This window comes from Carlito syrichta, unplaced genomic scaffold (genome assembly GCF_000164805.1).
Source record: "Carlito syrichta isolate Samal-C Ts95f unplaced genomic scaffold, Tarsius_syrichta-2.0.1 Scaffold302277, whole genome shotgun sequence".
Lineage (NCBI taxonomy): Eukaryota > Metazoa > Chordata > Mammalia > Primates > Tarsiidae > Carlito > Carlito syrichta.
This window is the reverse complement of record NW_007246373.1, coordinates 179,176-197,765: the sequence shown is the minus strand read 5'-3', so window position 1 is coordinate 197,765 and position 18,590 is coordinate 179,176. Positions and strand designations below refer to the sequence as shown.

The 18,590-nt window shown below is 42.3% G+C and overlaps 1 protein-coding gene across 2 annotated transcripts in view; it reads left to right on the top strand.

Annotated features, from left to right (window-relative positions):
- The window catches only part of KIAA0232 (KIAA0232 ortholog), a 56,072-nt gene that overhangs the window by 8,168 nt on the left and 29,314 nt on the right, over positions 1–18,590 (top strand). For both annotated transcript variants that reach the window (XM_008056212.2, XM_008056210.2), the window contains exon 2: positions 9,348–9,485. In XM_008056212.2, the coding sequence (XP_008054403.1) occupies positions 9,348–9,485 (138 nt within the window). The remainder of the gene's footprint in view (positions 1–9,347; positions 9,486–18,590) is intronic.

Below are 18,590 nucleotides of genomic sequence, written 5' to 3'. Positions count from 1 at the left end.
CACCTCAGCCTCCCAAAGGCGCGGGATTACAGGCTGAGCCACCGAGCCCGGCTTAAAAATCTTCTAATGGTACAAATAGAAAGAATGAAACTGGACTTTTTTTTTTTTTTTTTTTGAGTTGGAGTCTCACTCTGTTGCCCAGACTGGACTGCAGTGGCCACTCCTGGCCACTGCAGCCTCGACCTGCTGAGCTCTGGTGGTCCTTCCGCCTCAGCCTTCCAAGTAGCTGGAACTACAGGCACGTGCTACCACACCTGGCTAATTTTTTTGATTTATTGTAGAGATGAGGTCTCACTAAGTTGCCCAGGCAGGTCTCGAACCTGTGGGCTCAGGCAATCCACTCACCTCAGCCTCCCAAGGCGCGGGATTACAGGCTGAGCCACCGAGCCTGGCTGAAACTGGACTTGTTCACCGAAAAGCATAGTGGGAGGACTGGAGGTGTTCTCTTGAGTTTAAAAGAGGGATGTTTAGTACAAAAGCAGTACTTTTCTTGGTGATAGGAGTGTTGTTGCATAATAAACTACCCAAAGCCATTGTTCTAGCTGATGTATTCTCTAAGTCAGGAATTTGGGCAGGGCTCAACTGGATGATTCTTCTGCTCTCTGTGGCTTCACCTGAAATCATTCAGTGGCACTCAGCTGGCGGATGGCTAACCTGGAGAGCCCACTGACATGCCTGTCACCTTGGCAGGCGGCCCTGGAAGGCTGGGCTCAGCTGAGGTTGTACCCTCTTCATGTGAGTCATGGGATCGCCCAGGCTTGCGTGACTGGCTGGTTGCCTCAAAGCAAGCGGCCCAGGAGAACCAGGCGGAAGCTCAAGGCCTTTCATCACCCTGCCTTGGCAGTCAGAGTGTCACTGTCACTGAGCACTGTCGTTTGAGCAGCCTGGAACCCGCCCATATTCAAGGAGGGGGCGTTGGTCTTTGTCTTGATAGGAGAACCACCACTCTACCAAGGTGCTTGGTTGTGAAATTTTAGACCACGAAAGACAAAGAAGAAACGACAGGTTCCCCAAGAGAAAAAACAGGTGTTACACAAAGAACTGGGACTTCTAACTGCCGGTGTTTTTTTTTTTTGAAAAGCAGGATTTACTGAGAAAACAGAAAAGCTCCCAGAGCGGGAGGGGACCCGAGGGGGGTTGCCCACCAGTGTTTCATTTGTGAGAATAGTGTAACAATATCTTTCAGGTTCTGAGGATAATCTTCTCTAATCTAAAACATTTTACCCAAACTATTAAGTATGAGGGTGACAAAGATAGCTTTTGACAGGTAAGGTTTTAAGGTTGCTGAGTGTATTCTGCATCTGACAGGAACCTGATGGGTATATTATTATTCTTAAAACTGTATATATATACTCTGGTATGTGGGGGAATTCACATTTAAAAGAAATTCAGTTAGAAATATGCCAACTGATAGCAGTAGTTACCTCTGGGGGATTGATATTGGGGTAGAACTTATACTTTTTTAATTAGCTTTTTTTTTTTTTTTTTTTTTTTTTTGAGTTGTTGTCTCTCTCCGTTGCCCAGGCTGGAGCGCAGTGGCATGCTCATGGCCACCCCTGCTTTGATCTTCTGGGCTCCGGTGATCCTTCCATCTCAGCTTTCCAGGTAGCCGGAATTGCAGGCGTGTGCTACTACAGCCGGCTAATTTTTTATTTATTGTAGAGACGTGGTCTTGCCAAGTTGCCTAGACTGGTCTCGAACCCTCAGGCTCAGGCAGTCTACTTGCTTTAGCCTCCCAAAGTGCTGGGATTGCAGGCTGAGCCACCGAGCCCGGCCTAATTAGCTTTTTTTTTTTTTTTTTAAGATTTATTTTATGGTATAAATGTGCATACATGAATATATTTTATAAAATTAGAATCATACTGCTTTCAAATATATCCTACATTTGCTTAAATATGAGCATAACTTTTCCACATAACATAAGAGTGATGCCTTGATATCCATGGTGGATTTGTTACAGGACCCCTTCAGATAGCAAATTCCTAGGACGTTTAAGTCCCTAATATAAAATGTTGTCATATTTGCATGTACCTATACACAGCTTCCTATAGAGTAATCATGTCTAGATTGTTTATGATACGTAGTACAATGTAAATGCTATGAAATAATTGTTATACTGTTGAGGTTTTTCTTTCTTTTTTTTTTTTTGAGTTGGAGTCTCACTCTGTCGCCCAGACTGGAGTGCAGTGGCCGCTCCCGGCCACCGCAGCCTCGACCTACTGGGATCTGGCGATCCTTCCGCCTCAGCCTTCCAAGTAGCCGGAATTACAGGCATGCGCTACCACGCCTGGCTGATTTTTTGATTTATTGTGGAGATGAGGTTTCGCTGCCCAGGCGGGTCTCAAACCCTCGGGCTCAGGCAATCCACTCACCTCAGCCTCCCAAAGGCGCGGGATTACAGGCTGAGCCACCGAGCCCGGCTTGTTGAGGTTTTTCATTTGTATTATTTTTATTGTTGTGTTGTTATTTATTAATTTATTTGAGTTGGAGTCTCACTCTGTCGCCCAGACTGGAGTGCAGTGGCCGCTCCCGGCCACCGCAGCCTCGACCTACTGGGATCTGGCGATCCTTCCGCCTCAGCCTTCCAAGTAGCCGGAATTACAGGCATGCGCTACCACGCCTGGCTGATTTTTTGATTTATTGTGGAGATGAGGTTTCGCTGCCCAGGCGGGTCTCAAACCCTCGGGCTCAGGCAATCCACTCACCTCAGCCTCCCAAAGGCGCGGGATTACAGGCTGAGCCACCGAGCCCGGCTTGTTGAGGTTTTTCATTTGTATTATTTTTATTGTTGTGTTGTTATTTATTAATTTATTTGAGTTGGAGTCTCACTCTGTCGCCCAGACTGGAGTGCAGTGGCCGCTCCCGGCCACCGCAGCCTCGACCTACTGGGATCTGGCGATCCTTCCGCCTCAGCCTTCCAAGTAGCCGGAATTACAGGCATGCGCTACCACGCCTGGCTGATTTTTTGATTTATTGTGGAGATGAGGTTTCGCTGCCCAGGCGGGTCTCAAACCCTCGGGCTCAGGCAATCCACTCACCTCAGCCTCCCAAAGGCGCGGGATTACAGGCTGAGCCACCGAGCCCGGCTTGTTGAGGTTTTTCATTTGTATTATTTTTATTGTTGTGTTGTTATTTATTAATTTATTTGAGTTGGAGTCTCACTCTGTCGCCCAGACTGGAGTGCAGTGGCCGCTCCCGGCCACCGCAGCCTCGACCTACTGGGATCTGGCGATCCTTCCGCCTCAGCCTTCCAAGTAGCCGGAATTACAGGCATGCGCTACCACGCCTGGCTGATTTTTTGATTTATTGTGGAGATGAGGTTTCGCTGCCCAGGCGGGTCTCAAACCCTCGGGCTCAGGCAATCCACTCACCTCAGCCTCCCAAAGGCGCGGGATTACAGGCTGAGCCACCGAGCCCGGCTTGTTGAGGTTTTTCATTTGTATTATTTTTATTGTTGTGTCGTTATTTATTAATTTATTTGAGTTGGAGTCTCACTTTGTTGCCCAGACTGGAGTGCAGTGGCTGCTCCCGGCCACCGCAGCCTCGACCTGCTGGGCTCCGGCGATCCTTCTGCCTCAGCCTTCCAAGTAGCTGGAATTACAGGCATGTACTACCAAGCCCGGCTAATTTTTGATTTATTGTAGAGATGAGGTCTCACCAAGTTGCCCAGGCAGGTCTCGAACCCGCGGGCTCAGGCAATCTACTCACCTCAGCCTCCCAAGGCATGGGATTACAGACTGAGCTACCAAGCCCGGCTATTTATTTATTTATTTGAATATTTTTGTTCTGCTGTTGATGGAATCCACAGGTTTGGAATTCGTGGAACTTGTGGGCTGACTGAATATCTCTCCTGAACATAATTTTTAATAGAAGAGTTCTATTATTTGTGATGTTTTTAAGAAACATTCCTATCATACTATAAGAGAAAATAATGTACATATTTCCATTTCCATATTTTTGGTGCCTTTGCACCAAAAATAAATTATTATTCTTTATTTCCTATTTGCTTATTTATAGTCACTTTGATTACTTATTTTATTTTTATTTTATTTTTTTTGAATCAATATTTTTTATTATGATGTTGTGGAGTACAGTTAAGGGTTAGGAGGTATACAAATACGTTTCATTCAGGCACCCTGTTGATAAGAGGTGTTTCCCTGTCCCCAGACAGATATTTGCTACCGTTAATCCCATCTCCCCCCCCATAGTTTCCCACTACTGTCAGTCATTTTCTTATAGTATTGCATTGGATGTTCAAGGTCCATTATATAAGTGAGAGAACATGTGATACTCTAGCTTTTTTTTTTTTTTTTTTTTTTTGAGTTGGAGTCTTACTCTGTCACCCAGACTGGAGTGCAGTGGCCGCTCCCGGCCACCGCATCCTCGACCTGCTGGGCTCCGGCGATCCTTCCACCTCAGCCTTCCAAGTAGCTGGAACCATAGACGTGCGCTGCCAAGCCCGGCTAATTTTTTGATTTATTGTAAAGATGAAGTCTCACCTGCCCAGGCGGGTCTCGAATTCGCGGGCTCATGCAATCCACTCACCTCAGCCTCCCAAAGGCGCGGGATTACAGGCTGAGCCACCTAGCCCAGCCACTCTAGCTTTTTAAAGCTACTTTTTTTTTTTGAGTCGGAGTCTCACTCTGTTGCCCAGACTGGAGTGCAGTGGCCGCTCCCGGCCACCGCAGCCTCGACCTGCTGGGCTCCGGTGATCCTTCCGCCTCAGCCTTCCAAGTAGCCGGAATTACAGGCATGTGCTACCATGCCCAGCTGATTTTTTGATTCATTGTATAGATGAGGTCTCGCTGCTCAGGCGGGTCTCGAACCCGTGGGCTCAGGCAATCCACTCACCTCAACCTCCCAAAGGCACGGGATTACAGGCTGAGCCACCGAGCCCGGCTTAAAGCTACTTTTTAACTTTTGCACTTTTTATAATTAATATTTTTATAATTAAACAGTCTATATGTTAAATTTTTTTAGTTCATTTCAAAGTTGTTATAATGATTGTTTGCTTGCAGGCCAGGTACAGTAGCTCATGTCTGTAATCCCAGTGCTTTGGGAGACTGAGGCAGGTCTTGAGTCCAGGAGTTCCAGACCAGCCTGGCAACATAGCGAGATACTGTCTCTACAGAAATATTTAAAAAAAAAATTAAGCCAAGCACAGTGGCTCACTTTTGTAATCCTAGCACTTTGGGGGAGGCTAAGGCGGGATGATTGCTTGAGCCCAGGTGTTTGAGGCTGCGGTGAGCCATGATTGTGCCACTGCACTCCAATTTGGGCAACAGAGAAACTCTGTCTCAGTCAATCAATCAGTCAATAAGCAAGCAAACCCAGTGTGGTGGCTCATACCTGTAATTCCAGCACTTTGGGAGGCTGAGGTGGGAGGAATACTTGAGCTCTGGAGTTCTAGGCTGTAGTAAGCTATGAGGGTGTCACTTTGTTCCTACCTGAGTGACAGAGCAAGACACTGTCTCTAAAAATAATTTTTTAACCCTTTGCACTCAGAGACATTTCGAGGATCACCTACAGGCAACTTGACCACACTTTTTTATGAAATAGTGAAAAAGAAATCACTTCATATTAAATAGTACAGCTTTGGAACCATATTTTATTGTAGTAATATTTGGCTTATAATGGAATTTTGGACACTGAGAAAAAACTTATTTATGACCCCCCCAAAATCAAAAGTTTATATCTTATATTCTTCAAATGTGTGGTAGCATGTGAAACAGTCACCGACATGCACTGCAGGTCCATTGATACATGTTGTGCAGTAGTAATTTTAATTTGTTGGACGTCTTCTACCTGGCATTTTTCTACTCAAGCAGGCAATGCAGTCTCGTTTTCTTCTCCCCACATTAATGATATGTAATTTACTGTCCAGCCTGTGCACCAGTGTGAAAGCACTTCACACATTCTCTTTCTGTGTAGCGCCAGCTGATAATTTTTTATGTATATCTCAGTATTTATTCCATCTCTTTATTTGCTTTTTCGTGCAGTTTGAATGGAAAACTCCAAGGAAGCACACATTTTGAAACATTTGTGCTGGCTTAAGTTTGTCCTGTGTAATCACCAGCGGGGTCTTTATGACCCCTGAGGGGGACATCTGAGTGTTTCGCTAGATTTGCAGCGTCCTCTCAGAGGGGACATCTGAGAACAAAGGGTTAAAAAAAGGTGGTTGCAGCTAAAGCATGTTTTTGACGGTTTACAAATTGATACATTTAAAATAAATAAAACTAAGGACCCCTACCAAGCTCCTAGGAATGACCTTGAATAATGATATATTAGTTTTGGTTATGTGAAAATTGATTAAATTTAAACTACTGTCCATCAGGTTTAGAATTATTTTGCATGAGCACTTTTGTTAGGCACAAGTTTACACTTAAAATATATGAAAATAAAGTTAGTGTAAGAGTTAATATTAATGGTGAATACACAGAGGAGTTTTGAATGCATGTTTTAAAAAATTCACATTTCTGCTTTTATACTCAAATGTGAATGCCCACTACGTGTCAGTCACCAGGAATGCAGAGATACTAAGGATGGTCCCTGAGTGACAGCTGCCGATTTAGGGATCTATAAAATACTGTGCTGTGCAGAGAGGATGGGGGATGATTATAGTAAGCATGACGGAAGTTACAACAGTTGAGCTATCTTGGAGGAGGAAGAAAGAAACAGTGTGCACAAGGATACAGAAGAAGGAAGGGCCTGATGTGATGAGAACAGAAAAGAGTATGATGGTGGGAAGCAGATGGAGATGAGAGTGGGAAAGGCCAGAAGAAAGATTCTGAAGAGATTGATGTACTGTGCGGGGGCTTGATTCTTTAGTCCTGGAGGCAAGAGACCCGCTGGTCTAGTCAGCCAGCAGCACTTCGGTGTGGCGGTGGGCCAGTGGGCTTGGGCCACTGGAGGCAGTGAGGGCAGTGAGGAGGTCGTCACTGTGGGCTGATGACCTAGCAGGGAAAAAGGAACATAACCTGAAATTATGCTTGTTTGATTGGAGTACTCATTTTTCAGAGGCAAATAATCATTGCTTTGAGCAGTATGTTAGTGGATTCATTACTGAATCCGTTCCTCGAATTCTGACTATATCTTTCATTCACAAGCAATGAAAAATTTGACCTAAATTGGCTTAAGAAAGGGGGTCATGTAACTAAAAGTCCAGAAGTAGGGCTTACCCGAACTTAGTCTGATTCAATTCACATTCCTGCCTGGTTTTGTCAGCTTGGTTTTGCAGCCAGCTCCTTGTAGGAGAGAGGGCAGTGGTGATGAGCTCATTTCTGGCGTCATGTTCTCACACACTATGCAGAGGAAGTGTTCCCTGCATTCCCAGCAAAAACTCTCAAGTGCTCATTTCCAATTGGTCATATTCCTCTCTTTGGGCCCATCCTTGTGGCCAAAGGGATGAAACATGCTGATTTGTCCTTACTTAGGGCCTGATGGTGGGGGTGGCATCAGTCCCATTAGTCTCATTCTGACACATTGTGGTTGTGGTTGTTCAGGACACTGTTAACAGGAAGGTGTGGGAGGCAGGACCGTGCTCAGCAGCTAACAGCAGACTTCAGTGACACCAGCTGTATGGCAGAATGTTGTGTTCTTTTTCTCCCCTTAGTTCCCAGTCTCCTTTTTGACAGCAGGAGAAAGTAAATGAAACTGTATCCTTATGTTACCTCACAGTAATGTCTAGAAAAGTAGCTAGTAATAAATAGATTCTGATGCCAGGAAGTTCCTTAGCTGTATCTGCTTTTGGTACTTGATGATTGTGTTCTGCACTTAAGCTTAGTACTTTGAGCCGGGCTCAGTGGCTCAGCCTGTAATCCCGCGCCTTTGGGAGGCTGAGGTGAGTGGATTGCCTGAGCCCGTGGGTTTGAGACCCGCCTGGGCAGGCAGACCTCATCTCTACAGTAAATAAAAAAATTAGCCGGGCATGGTAGCACACGCCTATAGTTCAGCTACTGGGAAGGGTGAGGCGGAAGGATCGCCGGAGCCCAGCAGGTCGAGGCTGTGGTGGTCGGGAGCAGCCACTGCACTCCAGTCTGGGTGGACAGAGTGAGACTCCAACTCAAAAAAGAAAAAAAAAAAGATTAGTACTTTGAAAAATCATACTTGACTTAGCTTTTTTAGTAACTGGCACATGTCTAATATTTCATGTGTATGTATAAGCAGTTTTTAAATTAGTGCAGCATAGGAGGCTAAAAAGATAACAATAAGTGGAAGAGAAATATCTTGTCTCTTTTATAATATGTTCTTTTTAAATCTGATTAACAGCGCAATGCTGTTAGTTAAATGTTGGTTAACTAAGTTATGATCCATTCACACAGTACCTGAAGGTAGAAGAAAGTAGAATGAAGGACCTCTCAAATATAGTAAATGAAAAGAGCATGCAAGCAAATGTGTGTGGTATGCTGTTGTTGGTGTAGTTTTTGCTAGTTATGATAATGTTTCTTAATGAGTTCAACCTAAAATCACCAGACAAAACCACTTAAATGCAAAATTAATAATGCAAAGCTACTCTAACAACTAGCATTTTTGAATCATAGATATCAAGTTGCTATATATATTTCTCTATCAAAAGTTAAAGCAAGCAAAATCTCCATCCTCACACAGATTTATAGTGATATGTTGTCCAAACTAGTTCCAGTAGCAAGTTTTACACCTTGATTCAGTGCAAAGGAAATCTATTTACCTAGCGATTGAGGAGCTTTCACATAACTTTCACTTGGAGTTGAATATAACAGAATTCTGTAAATGCTTTCTAAGCACTTCAGTGTTCAGTTAAACTCACATTTGTGGATTAATGTCAGCATTTGGTAGCTTCTATTCGTGTAAAGACATTTTCAGAGAAGAGGTATGTGAAAACCTTAATATAAATCAGCTTTGATAGGGCAAGTAAATTTAAGAAAGACATTCAGATTGTAAAGGAAGAAGGAGGACTACCTCTAGTCTTATGTGGGCCGTAGACAACCCTAAGAAGGAAAACTAAGAAAACACTTCTATGCACAGTAGTACCAAAAAAGTAAAATACTTAACAGAAAGTACAAAACTCGAGCACTAAGGCCATTGAAAGAAGTCAAAAAAGACCTAAATAAGCAGAAAAGCATCTTATGTTTGTAATCAGAAAACTTAATATTAAGATGGAAACACACCCCAAACTGCCCAACAGAGTCAACACAATCCCTGTCAGAATCCCAGCTGCCTTTGTCGCAGACATTGACAAGCTGATCCTAAAATTCATGTGGAATGGAAGAGGCCATTTTGTTATTATGTGTAGTAGGGGTACATATGTGCAAGCAGGTGAGACTTGCCATTTAGCCTTGGTCATTTAACCTGGTGCAATCTCATTGCAGGAAAATGACATCTTCCTGGGCTGGGAAAAAGGAGCTTATAAGAAATGGGGAAAGAGCAAGAAAAAGTGTTCAGACCTAACTCTAGAAGAAATGAAAAAACAGGCTGCTGTCCAGTGTCTTCGGTCTGCTTCTGATGAAGTAAGTTTACATTTTATTTCTGATTCTCAAGATTAAAAAAAGAACGGTTTCTTTAAGGTACATATGTAACAACTTGACTAAAATATTGCTTGGAAAAATAAACTACTCATCTTACTGCCGTAACATGAACTTTACTACTTTCCCATTATGGTATTTTTCTATATATCCAAAGTTTTTGTGAATATGTTCTTTTATATGTGCCACTCTAATTAGAGTAGACACAAAATTTTATATCCCTTTTTCAGTTTAACATTATATATTTCATCCTGTTATTATATTGTCTTTATTCTTTTTAGTGACTAAATTGCATTGCATCAAATAGTGTTCCAACAGCAAGATAATATAATGTTTCTTAGTGGATATTTAGTTTGCTCTTGATTTTTTTTTTTTTGTATACTATCTAGAATATTTTATGTGTGACCTTTCCATGGTCTGTATTATTTCTTTTGAATATATCTCTAGACATGGAATAGCAGTTCATATACTTTTAAAAGCCCTATGTTTGCATATGATTTATAATTTGTTTTTAGAAAAATTACAGGATTATGTTATTCCTCTTTTGGCACATCATATTAAATATTTCTCATGTTTTTCAGCACTCTAACATAGCAAAATCATTTTAGAAAATATGATCATCTATTTAAATTAACATGACTAATTCTTACTCTGTTATTTACTCTGAGATATCTTGAGATGAAGACTACTTTAAAAACTTTGCTTTGATCATAGTATTCGAGATCACGGTGTAAGTATCTTTATGATGCAAGGTCAGATGGAGAGGAGTCTGACCTCCGGAAACTTCCTTCCTGAACTAAATTATTCAATGGTCTGGTGTTGGAGTAGCCAGCTTTACTACATTTGACGATCTGTAGAAGTCTATTCTGTCTGACTCATGGACTGCACATGCTTTTTAAAATTTACTTGTTCAGTCCTTCCCACGTTTGTGTTCTCATTTGAACCAGAATTGTCTGCGAAAGCCCGACTTTCTGGCCATGTACTCATGGTGGTGCCTTGCGTGTGCCTCAGATCATGGCCATGCTCGCTCTGGGGGTAAGGGCTGTGAGTCGCCCGTCTTTTCTTATCTCCTAGTGCCTGGCAGGATGAGTGTTTATCGCATGGAAGGCACTGGGTTTCTCTCGAAATGAATCTAATACTCATTCTTTAAGCACCTGCCCATTTCATCTGTTTCTCTCTTTCCCATTGTTTTCCTCTCCACCGCCCCTCCTTTGATTTTTTTTGACTTCTTAATTTCTTGAAGCTGCTGACTCATACACTAGAGGATAGGAATTTGGAAGTTACAGCTTGTACAGTTATCTTAGGTACTATGTCATTACTAAGAGGAGCATGATGAACCGAGTTTAAGAAAAAATAGAAATATATATGTAAAGGATATAGCGACAGCTCCCTGAAACCAAGTGCTGGAGATGTAACTACCTCAGGAAATACTTGCACTGGGAACTGTACGATTGGCAGTCACTTCCGTAACGATGCATAGTCTCTCGTTTGTGCCTTTCCTTGCATCTGGGTCGTTTCTTCTCTGAGCTCTGCCCAAGCACAGGTGGCGAAGGCCATTCTAGCTCCAGCCTGCAGGACCACTGAACTCTCCTGTGAACTCAGCATTCACCTAGAAAATCTGTTTGGCTGCTCCTGATTTGATAAGCCATGGTGAGGGGGCAGGGCTGCCTTTGAGATCCACCCCTTCAGCAGGGATTGTGAGTGTGTGCCCAGAGAACATTGTTTGGCTAAATTGGTGTTTTCTTCATGACACTGAAGAAATAGATTGATAAAGTAATTTGGAGTAATTCAGAATGCATGTGCTATTTTACAGGTGAGAGGTTCGTTCAGGGAAATTGAGCAAAATCCAAAGAAGCTGTTGAGTTATGATTGGGAGGAAAATATGGTAGGGCATTCTAGGAAAGGCTCTTATTTCTTCTTTGGGCCAAAGTTGCTGAGAAATGACTTTTTGACTCATGGTTAAGTTGAGGCAGCAACAGAGGCAGCTGAAATCAACTGTGAAATGATGAAGAGCGTCATAAAAACAGCACTAGACCCTACTACAGCTTGGTGACTTTGTGTGTCATTCACACTAGCTCAGTATGTTGTGTGCTGAAAAGAACTTGGTATGAGGTAGAAATGGTGCCAGGGAATGATGGTGGCTCACAAAGATGTGTGACTCTTCGGGTTATTGCTTGGGAAAAATGCTGTCTGTTACCTGCTGGCATAGGCGAGATTTTTATTTTCAGCCCCAGTAAAACATATTTGTCCTGTCTTGCTCTTTCCTTCTCATTTTAATTTGTAAGAAATAGTTACATTGTTTTTTCCTGACAGTGATTTTTAAAAGTTTTCTCAAATTAAGATTGACTTTCTTTAGTAAATGTGCCAGGTATATACTGGTGCTCAGTGATTACTCAGGGAAGGAATGAAGGAACGTTCTCAAGTCCCTGTCCCCTGCTCAAGCGCCATGTGCTACTGTTTGTGCATCAGTCTACGGACCCCTTAAGCCAGCTCTCCTGGCTCTTGGCTAGCCAATGATAAGAACTTGAAAAGGACCCTCTGATTATTGCCTGTTGCAATAGAAAGAATTAATGTGTATGGTTTATGAATTGTAGGTTATCTATGTGTCCCTTGGCTATCTTTTCAGGATCTGTCTGTTGGCTTCGGTGAGAAAAAAGGAGCAAAGAAGACCTATGTAGAAAATTATAATGCAAAAATTTGTTTTATGTTTTGGCCACGATGAAGGTTTGCATGTAGATAAGTTGTTCATTTCCTGAATACTGAGGTTGGTAATGTTTGTGGTTTTCCTGCTGTGCTTTTCCACCCAGTCCAAATGCCCTCTTAGGTTTCTTCTTAGTACAACTCTTGACAGTCACTACCAGCTGATCACAATCAAAAGACACAATTCAGACTTAAATCTACTTGATTAAGATGCTAATGACAATTTCTTTTTTTTTTTTTTTGAGTTGGAGTCTCACTCCTGGCCACCACAGCCTCGACCTGCTGGGCTCTGGGGATCCTTCCGCCTCAGCCTTCCAAGTAGCTGGAACTATGGGTGCGCGCTACCATGCCCAGCTAATTTTTGATTTATTGTAGAGACGAGGTCTTGCCAAGTTGCCTGGGTGGGTCTCGAACCCTCGGATTCAGGCAGTCCACTCGCCTCCGCTTCCCAAAGTGCTGGGATGACAGGCTGAACCACTGAGCTCAGCACTGAAGACAATTTCAAGATTATAATATAGGTTATGTTGTTATATTAGATATAGGTGTAGATAGAAAGTAGTGGTAATATTACGCATTATACATGGATGAATTATTTTCCCAGACTCTACTTCATATTTGCGATATCATACTATGCCTCCACTTTATCCTTGTAACAAGTTGTACCCACATGACCACACATCTCTTGACCTGCTCAGCTCAAGATTTTATCTGAGAGATATTGCCAGTGTGGCAGCTCAGTTGTGTCCACATTTAATTTTATGCATTGATTAAAATTCAGCAGCACCTGTGAAGATCTCCAAGCAGTTAGTGAAGGTTTATTTCTCCAGGAAATTATGACCTTTGGTAGATTTTGTTGGTTGTTAGGTTCCAGCTGAAAACTGCCTTTGCTAATTCTTTTCTCACTTACACATCAAAATAATATATAAGTCTCTGAGTTTTTGTTTTCTCTATTTTACATTTGTTTTGGTTACAGTTAGCAATGGGGTCTGTTAATGAGGAATGGTATTATAACCTAGTAGTATGTAACTCGGCCTTCCCAGATGCATATTTTTTATTCAGTGACATTATCCTGTTTCATTCCTGTTATCAGTGGATGTGGCATATACCTAATATGTGTTAGATATTTCCAAACTGTGCTTTCTTTCCCTCCTTTAAAAAATAGGAACTAGAATTTTGATCTGTGCCCCAGCTGTTGTTGTTGTTTTTTTTTTTTTTTGAATCCTCAAGTTCTCTTGGTTCTGCTTTCTCCATCCCAAAGTTAGGGCTTTTTTATATTGTTTGTTTTTGTTTTGTTTCTAATAATTTCATAAATTTCTGTTTTTCATTGTTATTGAGCCACTTAAAACTGAATCAAAGCGAGTATTTATGATAATTGTTTGAGGTCTGCTTATGAGTAAGAGCATGTTTTTTTCTGTTTCTGTGATAGCTCACTGAGTATGATTGAGACTAAATCCATCCAAGTTGCTGCGAAGTCCATGTATTTGTCCTTCTTTGCGGCTGCACAATATTCCATTGTGTATATTTACCACTTTTTAAAATCTAGTCTAGTTTCTATGGGCAGCACGGCTGGTTCCACGTTTTTGCTATTGTGAATAGTGCTGCAATAAACATGCGTGTGCAGGTATTTTTTTTGTAGAATGATTTGAGTTCCTCCGGGTATATTCCTGGTAGAAGGATTGCTGGGTCATATGGAAGGGCAATTTCTAGTTCTTTCAGAGATCGCCACACTGTCTTCCATAGAGGTTGCACTAGTTTGCATTCCTACCAGCAGTGTAGAAGCATTTCTTTTTTCTCCACATCCTCGTCAGCACATGCTGTTGTTTGTTTTGTTAATGACAGCCAATCTTACTGGGGTTAGGTGGTGTCTCAATGTGGTTTTGATTTGCATTTCTCTGATGATGAGTGAGGCTGAGCACTTTTTCATGAGTCTGTTGACTGCCCATATATCTTTTTTTGAGAAGTGTTTATTCATGTCTTTTGCCCACTTTTTAATGGGGCTGTTGTTTTTTTCCTTTCAGCACGTTTGAGTTCCTTATCGATCCTAGATGTTAGGCCTTTGGCAAATATTTTTTCCCATTCTGTGGGCTGTCTCCCTGCTCTCTTGATGGTTTGTTTTGCTTTGCAGAAGCTCGTTAGTTTGATGTGGTCCCACTTGTCTATCTTATCTCTTAAGGTATGATCACTTGGGGTTCTGATCTGGAATTGGTTGCCAGTTCCAATTTCCATAAGGGTGTCTCCTGTATTTTCTAAGGTTCTTATAGTTTGAGGTTTTACGCTTAGGCCTTTGATCCATTCAGAGTTGATTTTTGTGTATGGTGATAGGTAGAGGTTCTGTTTCAGTCTTCTCCATGTGATCAGTCAGTTTTCCCAGCACCATTTACTGAATAGGTTCTCCTCTCCCCGGTGGTTGATGGTGGAGGCTTTGTGAAAGAAGAGCTGGTTGAGAAATTGAAGTTTTGCTTCCAAAATCTCTATCCTGTTCCATTGGTCTGTATGCCTGTTCCTGTGCCAATACCAGGCTGTTTTGATTACTGTAACCTTATAGTAAAGTTGGAAGTCTGCAAGTGTGATACCTCCTGCTTTGTTTCCTTTGCTAAGGATTGCTCTATCTATTCGTTGTCGTTTGTGTTTCCATATGAATTTCTGTATTGTCATTTCCAGGTCTGGGAAGAATTTTGTTGGTAATTTAATGGCTATTGCGTTGAATCTGTAGATTGCCGTTGGTAGGATGGACATCTTAACAATGTTTAGTCTTCCTATCCACAAGCATGGAATATTTTTCCATTTGTGTCTTCTTGAATTTCTTTGAGCAGTGGTTTGTAGTTTTCTTTGTAAAAATCTTTTACTTCTCTGGTCAGGAAGTTGTGAATGGGATTGTGCTTCTTATTTGCTTCTCTGCCTGCTTGTTGTTGGTATATAAGAATGTGACTGTCTTTTGCACATTTATTTTGTACTCCGAGAGTTTGCCAAAGTCCTTTATCAGTGCAAGCAGTTTTTTGACAGATTCTCTTGGATTTTCGAGGTTTAGGATCATATCATCAGCAAAGAGGGATAACTTAACCTCCTCTTTTCCTATTTGGATACCTCTGGTTTCCTTCTCTTGTCTAATTGCTCTAGGTAGGACTTCCAACACAATGTTAAATGAGAGGGGTGAGAGTGGGTAGCCTTGTCTTGTTCTGGTTTTCTGGGGAAATGTTTCTAGTTTCTGTCCATTTAGCAGTATGCTAGCTGTGGGTTTATCGTAGATGGTGCTTACTATTTTGAAATATGTTTCTTCTATATCTAAGTGTTTGAGGGTTTTTATCAAGAAAGATGTTGGATTTTTTTAAAAGCGTTTTCTGCATCTAATGATATAATCATGTGGTTCTTGTTTTTACATCTGCTGATGTATTTAATTCCACTTATGGCCTTGCAGATATTGAACCGGCCCTGCATCCTGGGGATGAAGCCTACTTGGACATGGTGAATAATTTTTGAGAATGATAACTTTTAAAAAATCAAGTTAGTTTGGAAAGTAACAGCACTGCAGCTCACCCTGAGTAACTACTGAGTAGACCTGTTTTTGTTTTTTTTTTTGAGTTGGAGTCTCACTCTGTCGCCCAGACTGGAGTGCAGTGTCTCACTCCCAGCCACTGCAGCCTCGACCTGCTGGGCTCTGGCGATCCTTCCACCTCAGCCTACCAAGTAACTGGAACCACAGGCGCGTGCTACCACGCCCGGCTAATTTTTGATTTATTGTAGAGATGAGGTCTCGCCAAGTTGTCCAGGCGGGTCTTGAACCCGCGGGTCTTGAACCCACCTCAGCCTCCCACAGGGTAGGATTACAGGCTGAGCCACCGAGCCCGGCTTGGACTTGTTGTTATTTAAAGAGCTGTATAGAGAATTTATGCCCTGAGTACAATGGAATCTTATCATTTCACTTGCTTATATTCTCATATTCAGCTAAGCCCATCAGTAAAATTATTTTTGCCAATAAAAGTATAGAGTACCTCTTGTTATTTTGCATATGTATTATCTATATGCTATACAGGGTTGTATATACAAAAAAAGATGTAAAATATTTCATGGCAATTTACCTTTAAGGTTTATTTTGATCATATACAGTTGGCCCTCCTTGTCCGTGAGTTCCATGGCTGTGGATTCAACTAACCATGGATAGAAAATATTTAGAAAAACTAAAATGATTGATTGTATCTGTACTGAAAATGTACAGACTTTTAAAAATTTTGTCATTGTGCATTTTGTCATTATTGTGCATTACACATTACTATGCCATTTTATATCAGGGACTTCAGCATCCTTGGATTTTTGGCATCATGGATCCTGGAACGAATCCAATACAGGGATGGCTGTGTATTGTTTCTTGGCACGTGGACTGTTGAACCTAATTTTTCAAAATAATAATAAGAGCATAAAAACTGATAAATAACATATATCGAGCACTTAGAATGTATGCAGTACCTATCTGGATGCTTTATGTACATAGTAAGAAGTGACGCTGTGCTCCCTCTACAGGTCAGACTCTCTGAGAAGAAGCCAGTGGTCACTATTTGTAATGTCACAGCCAGAGGAAGCCTGAGTCCTTACCTCTCTGAGCACATAGGTGGAGCTGGAGCATTTGAGGATCTTCTAGGCCATTGTTAAGGCCTTGGCTTTTCCCCTGAGAAACCGAGACATTGGAGGGTTGGAGAGGAGTAGTGCAAACTAAAGTTAACCTTAAGTGCTAGTCAAATGCTGATCAGATCATGCTGTTCGGACCGCTGAGACTAGACAGAGTGGGTGAGCTGGGTGGATGGAGAGGCAGAGGGCAGGAGGCACTTGCAGGGATCCAGAATGCAGCAGATGGGAAAACTGGGGGAGTCTACATCGATTACGAAGGCTGAGCTGACAGGATTGGATATGGGGTGAGAAAAAAAGAGGAGTCAAGGAAGATCGCATCAACAAGATGTGCAATTTGCACATCTGAGTGTTGACAAGAATGGGATTTCCATTTCCTAAGGACAAGGAATCTAGGGAAGGAACGTCTTTGTAGGAGGGTGGGTATGAATAAAGGCGAAGTATGAGTTGCCTCCTAGGAGAAAGCTGAGTTGAGGTTTGAGACAGGCAATTGACTTTGCATGCCTAGAGTTGGTGGGGCTGAGTGGTTAGAAATAGTGGAATACTGGGGCCAGGAGCAGAAAGAAGCTCATGCCTGTAATCCCAACACTTGAGCCTGGGAGTTTAAGACCAGCATGAGCAGCACAGAGAGACCTCATCTCCACAAAAAATGAAAAAATTAGCTGGGTGTGTCCAGGCATGGTGGCGAGTGCCTGTGGTGCCAGCTACTCAGGAGGCTGCAGGGGGAAGGATTGCCTGAGCCCAGGAGGTTGAGGCTGCTGTGAGCCAGCTTGGGCAGCAGGCAATCCAGCTTGGGCGACAGAGTGAGACCCCAACTCAGAAAAGAAAAACATAGGTGGAAAGTTGGAATTTCCACAGGACATCTTTTGATCTCTCAAATGTGGAAAAGTAAGGATGTTAGAAAGGAAACAAGTGGAGGGGCTGCTGTGAAGGTCTGAGCGCAAGGAGCGAAAGGGCGTAAAAGTCAGTGGGGGTCTGAGGGTGAGGTGTGAGGACAGGCTGGGGTGTGAGGAGCAGGAACGGCCAGAGTGGCACAGTGACCCCTGTGTGTTCACCGAAGGCGATGAAGCCAGGTGTTGGAGCATAGCTGGAGACCCAGTGCTCTTTTCCTCATGGTGTCCTCCGCGTCCCTCTCATTATACCTGGCTTGGTGTTTATCTTTCCCATGCATGTTTTCGTATGTTTACTAAACACTGTTTGGAGGTGTACACAAATGCGTGACATTATTTTGCGTGTTCTTAAATTTTATATAAATGGTATCATAGTGTATTTCGCAAATTTCATCTCTTGGCATTTTGAAGAAAGTATTTATATTGGTAACATGCTCGCATAATTTCATTTATAAATAATTGTCTGTTGTGAGACTATGAAGCTACTATCTGTTCTCCTGGTGATCACGGACCTTTCAGTTGTTTCCCATTGTTGGCTGCTAGAGACAGTGTGGCGAGGGATATTCTTTACTCTTTTCCTTGTGCATATGTGCAGTACTTTTTCTAGTATGTACAGTTAGGCATCAGATTACTAGATGGAGGTTAATGTTTTTTAAACCTTTTTTAGCCTTCCAGATCTGAGTCTTTGATGAAAGCTATGGGCCTAACCCGAAAGTTATGCCCGAGCTTTTCTTATATGCCCATTCGTGGTCTCCTTAAGAGTTCATGGTTCCTAGATTTAAAATAACTTGGCCGTTTTTCTTTCTTTCTTTCTTTCTTTTTTTTTTTTAAGATGTGGGATGGCCGGGCTCGGTGGCTCAGCCTAGCACTTTGGGAGGCCAAG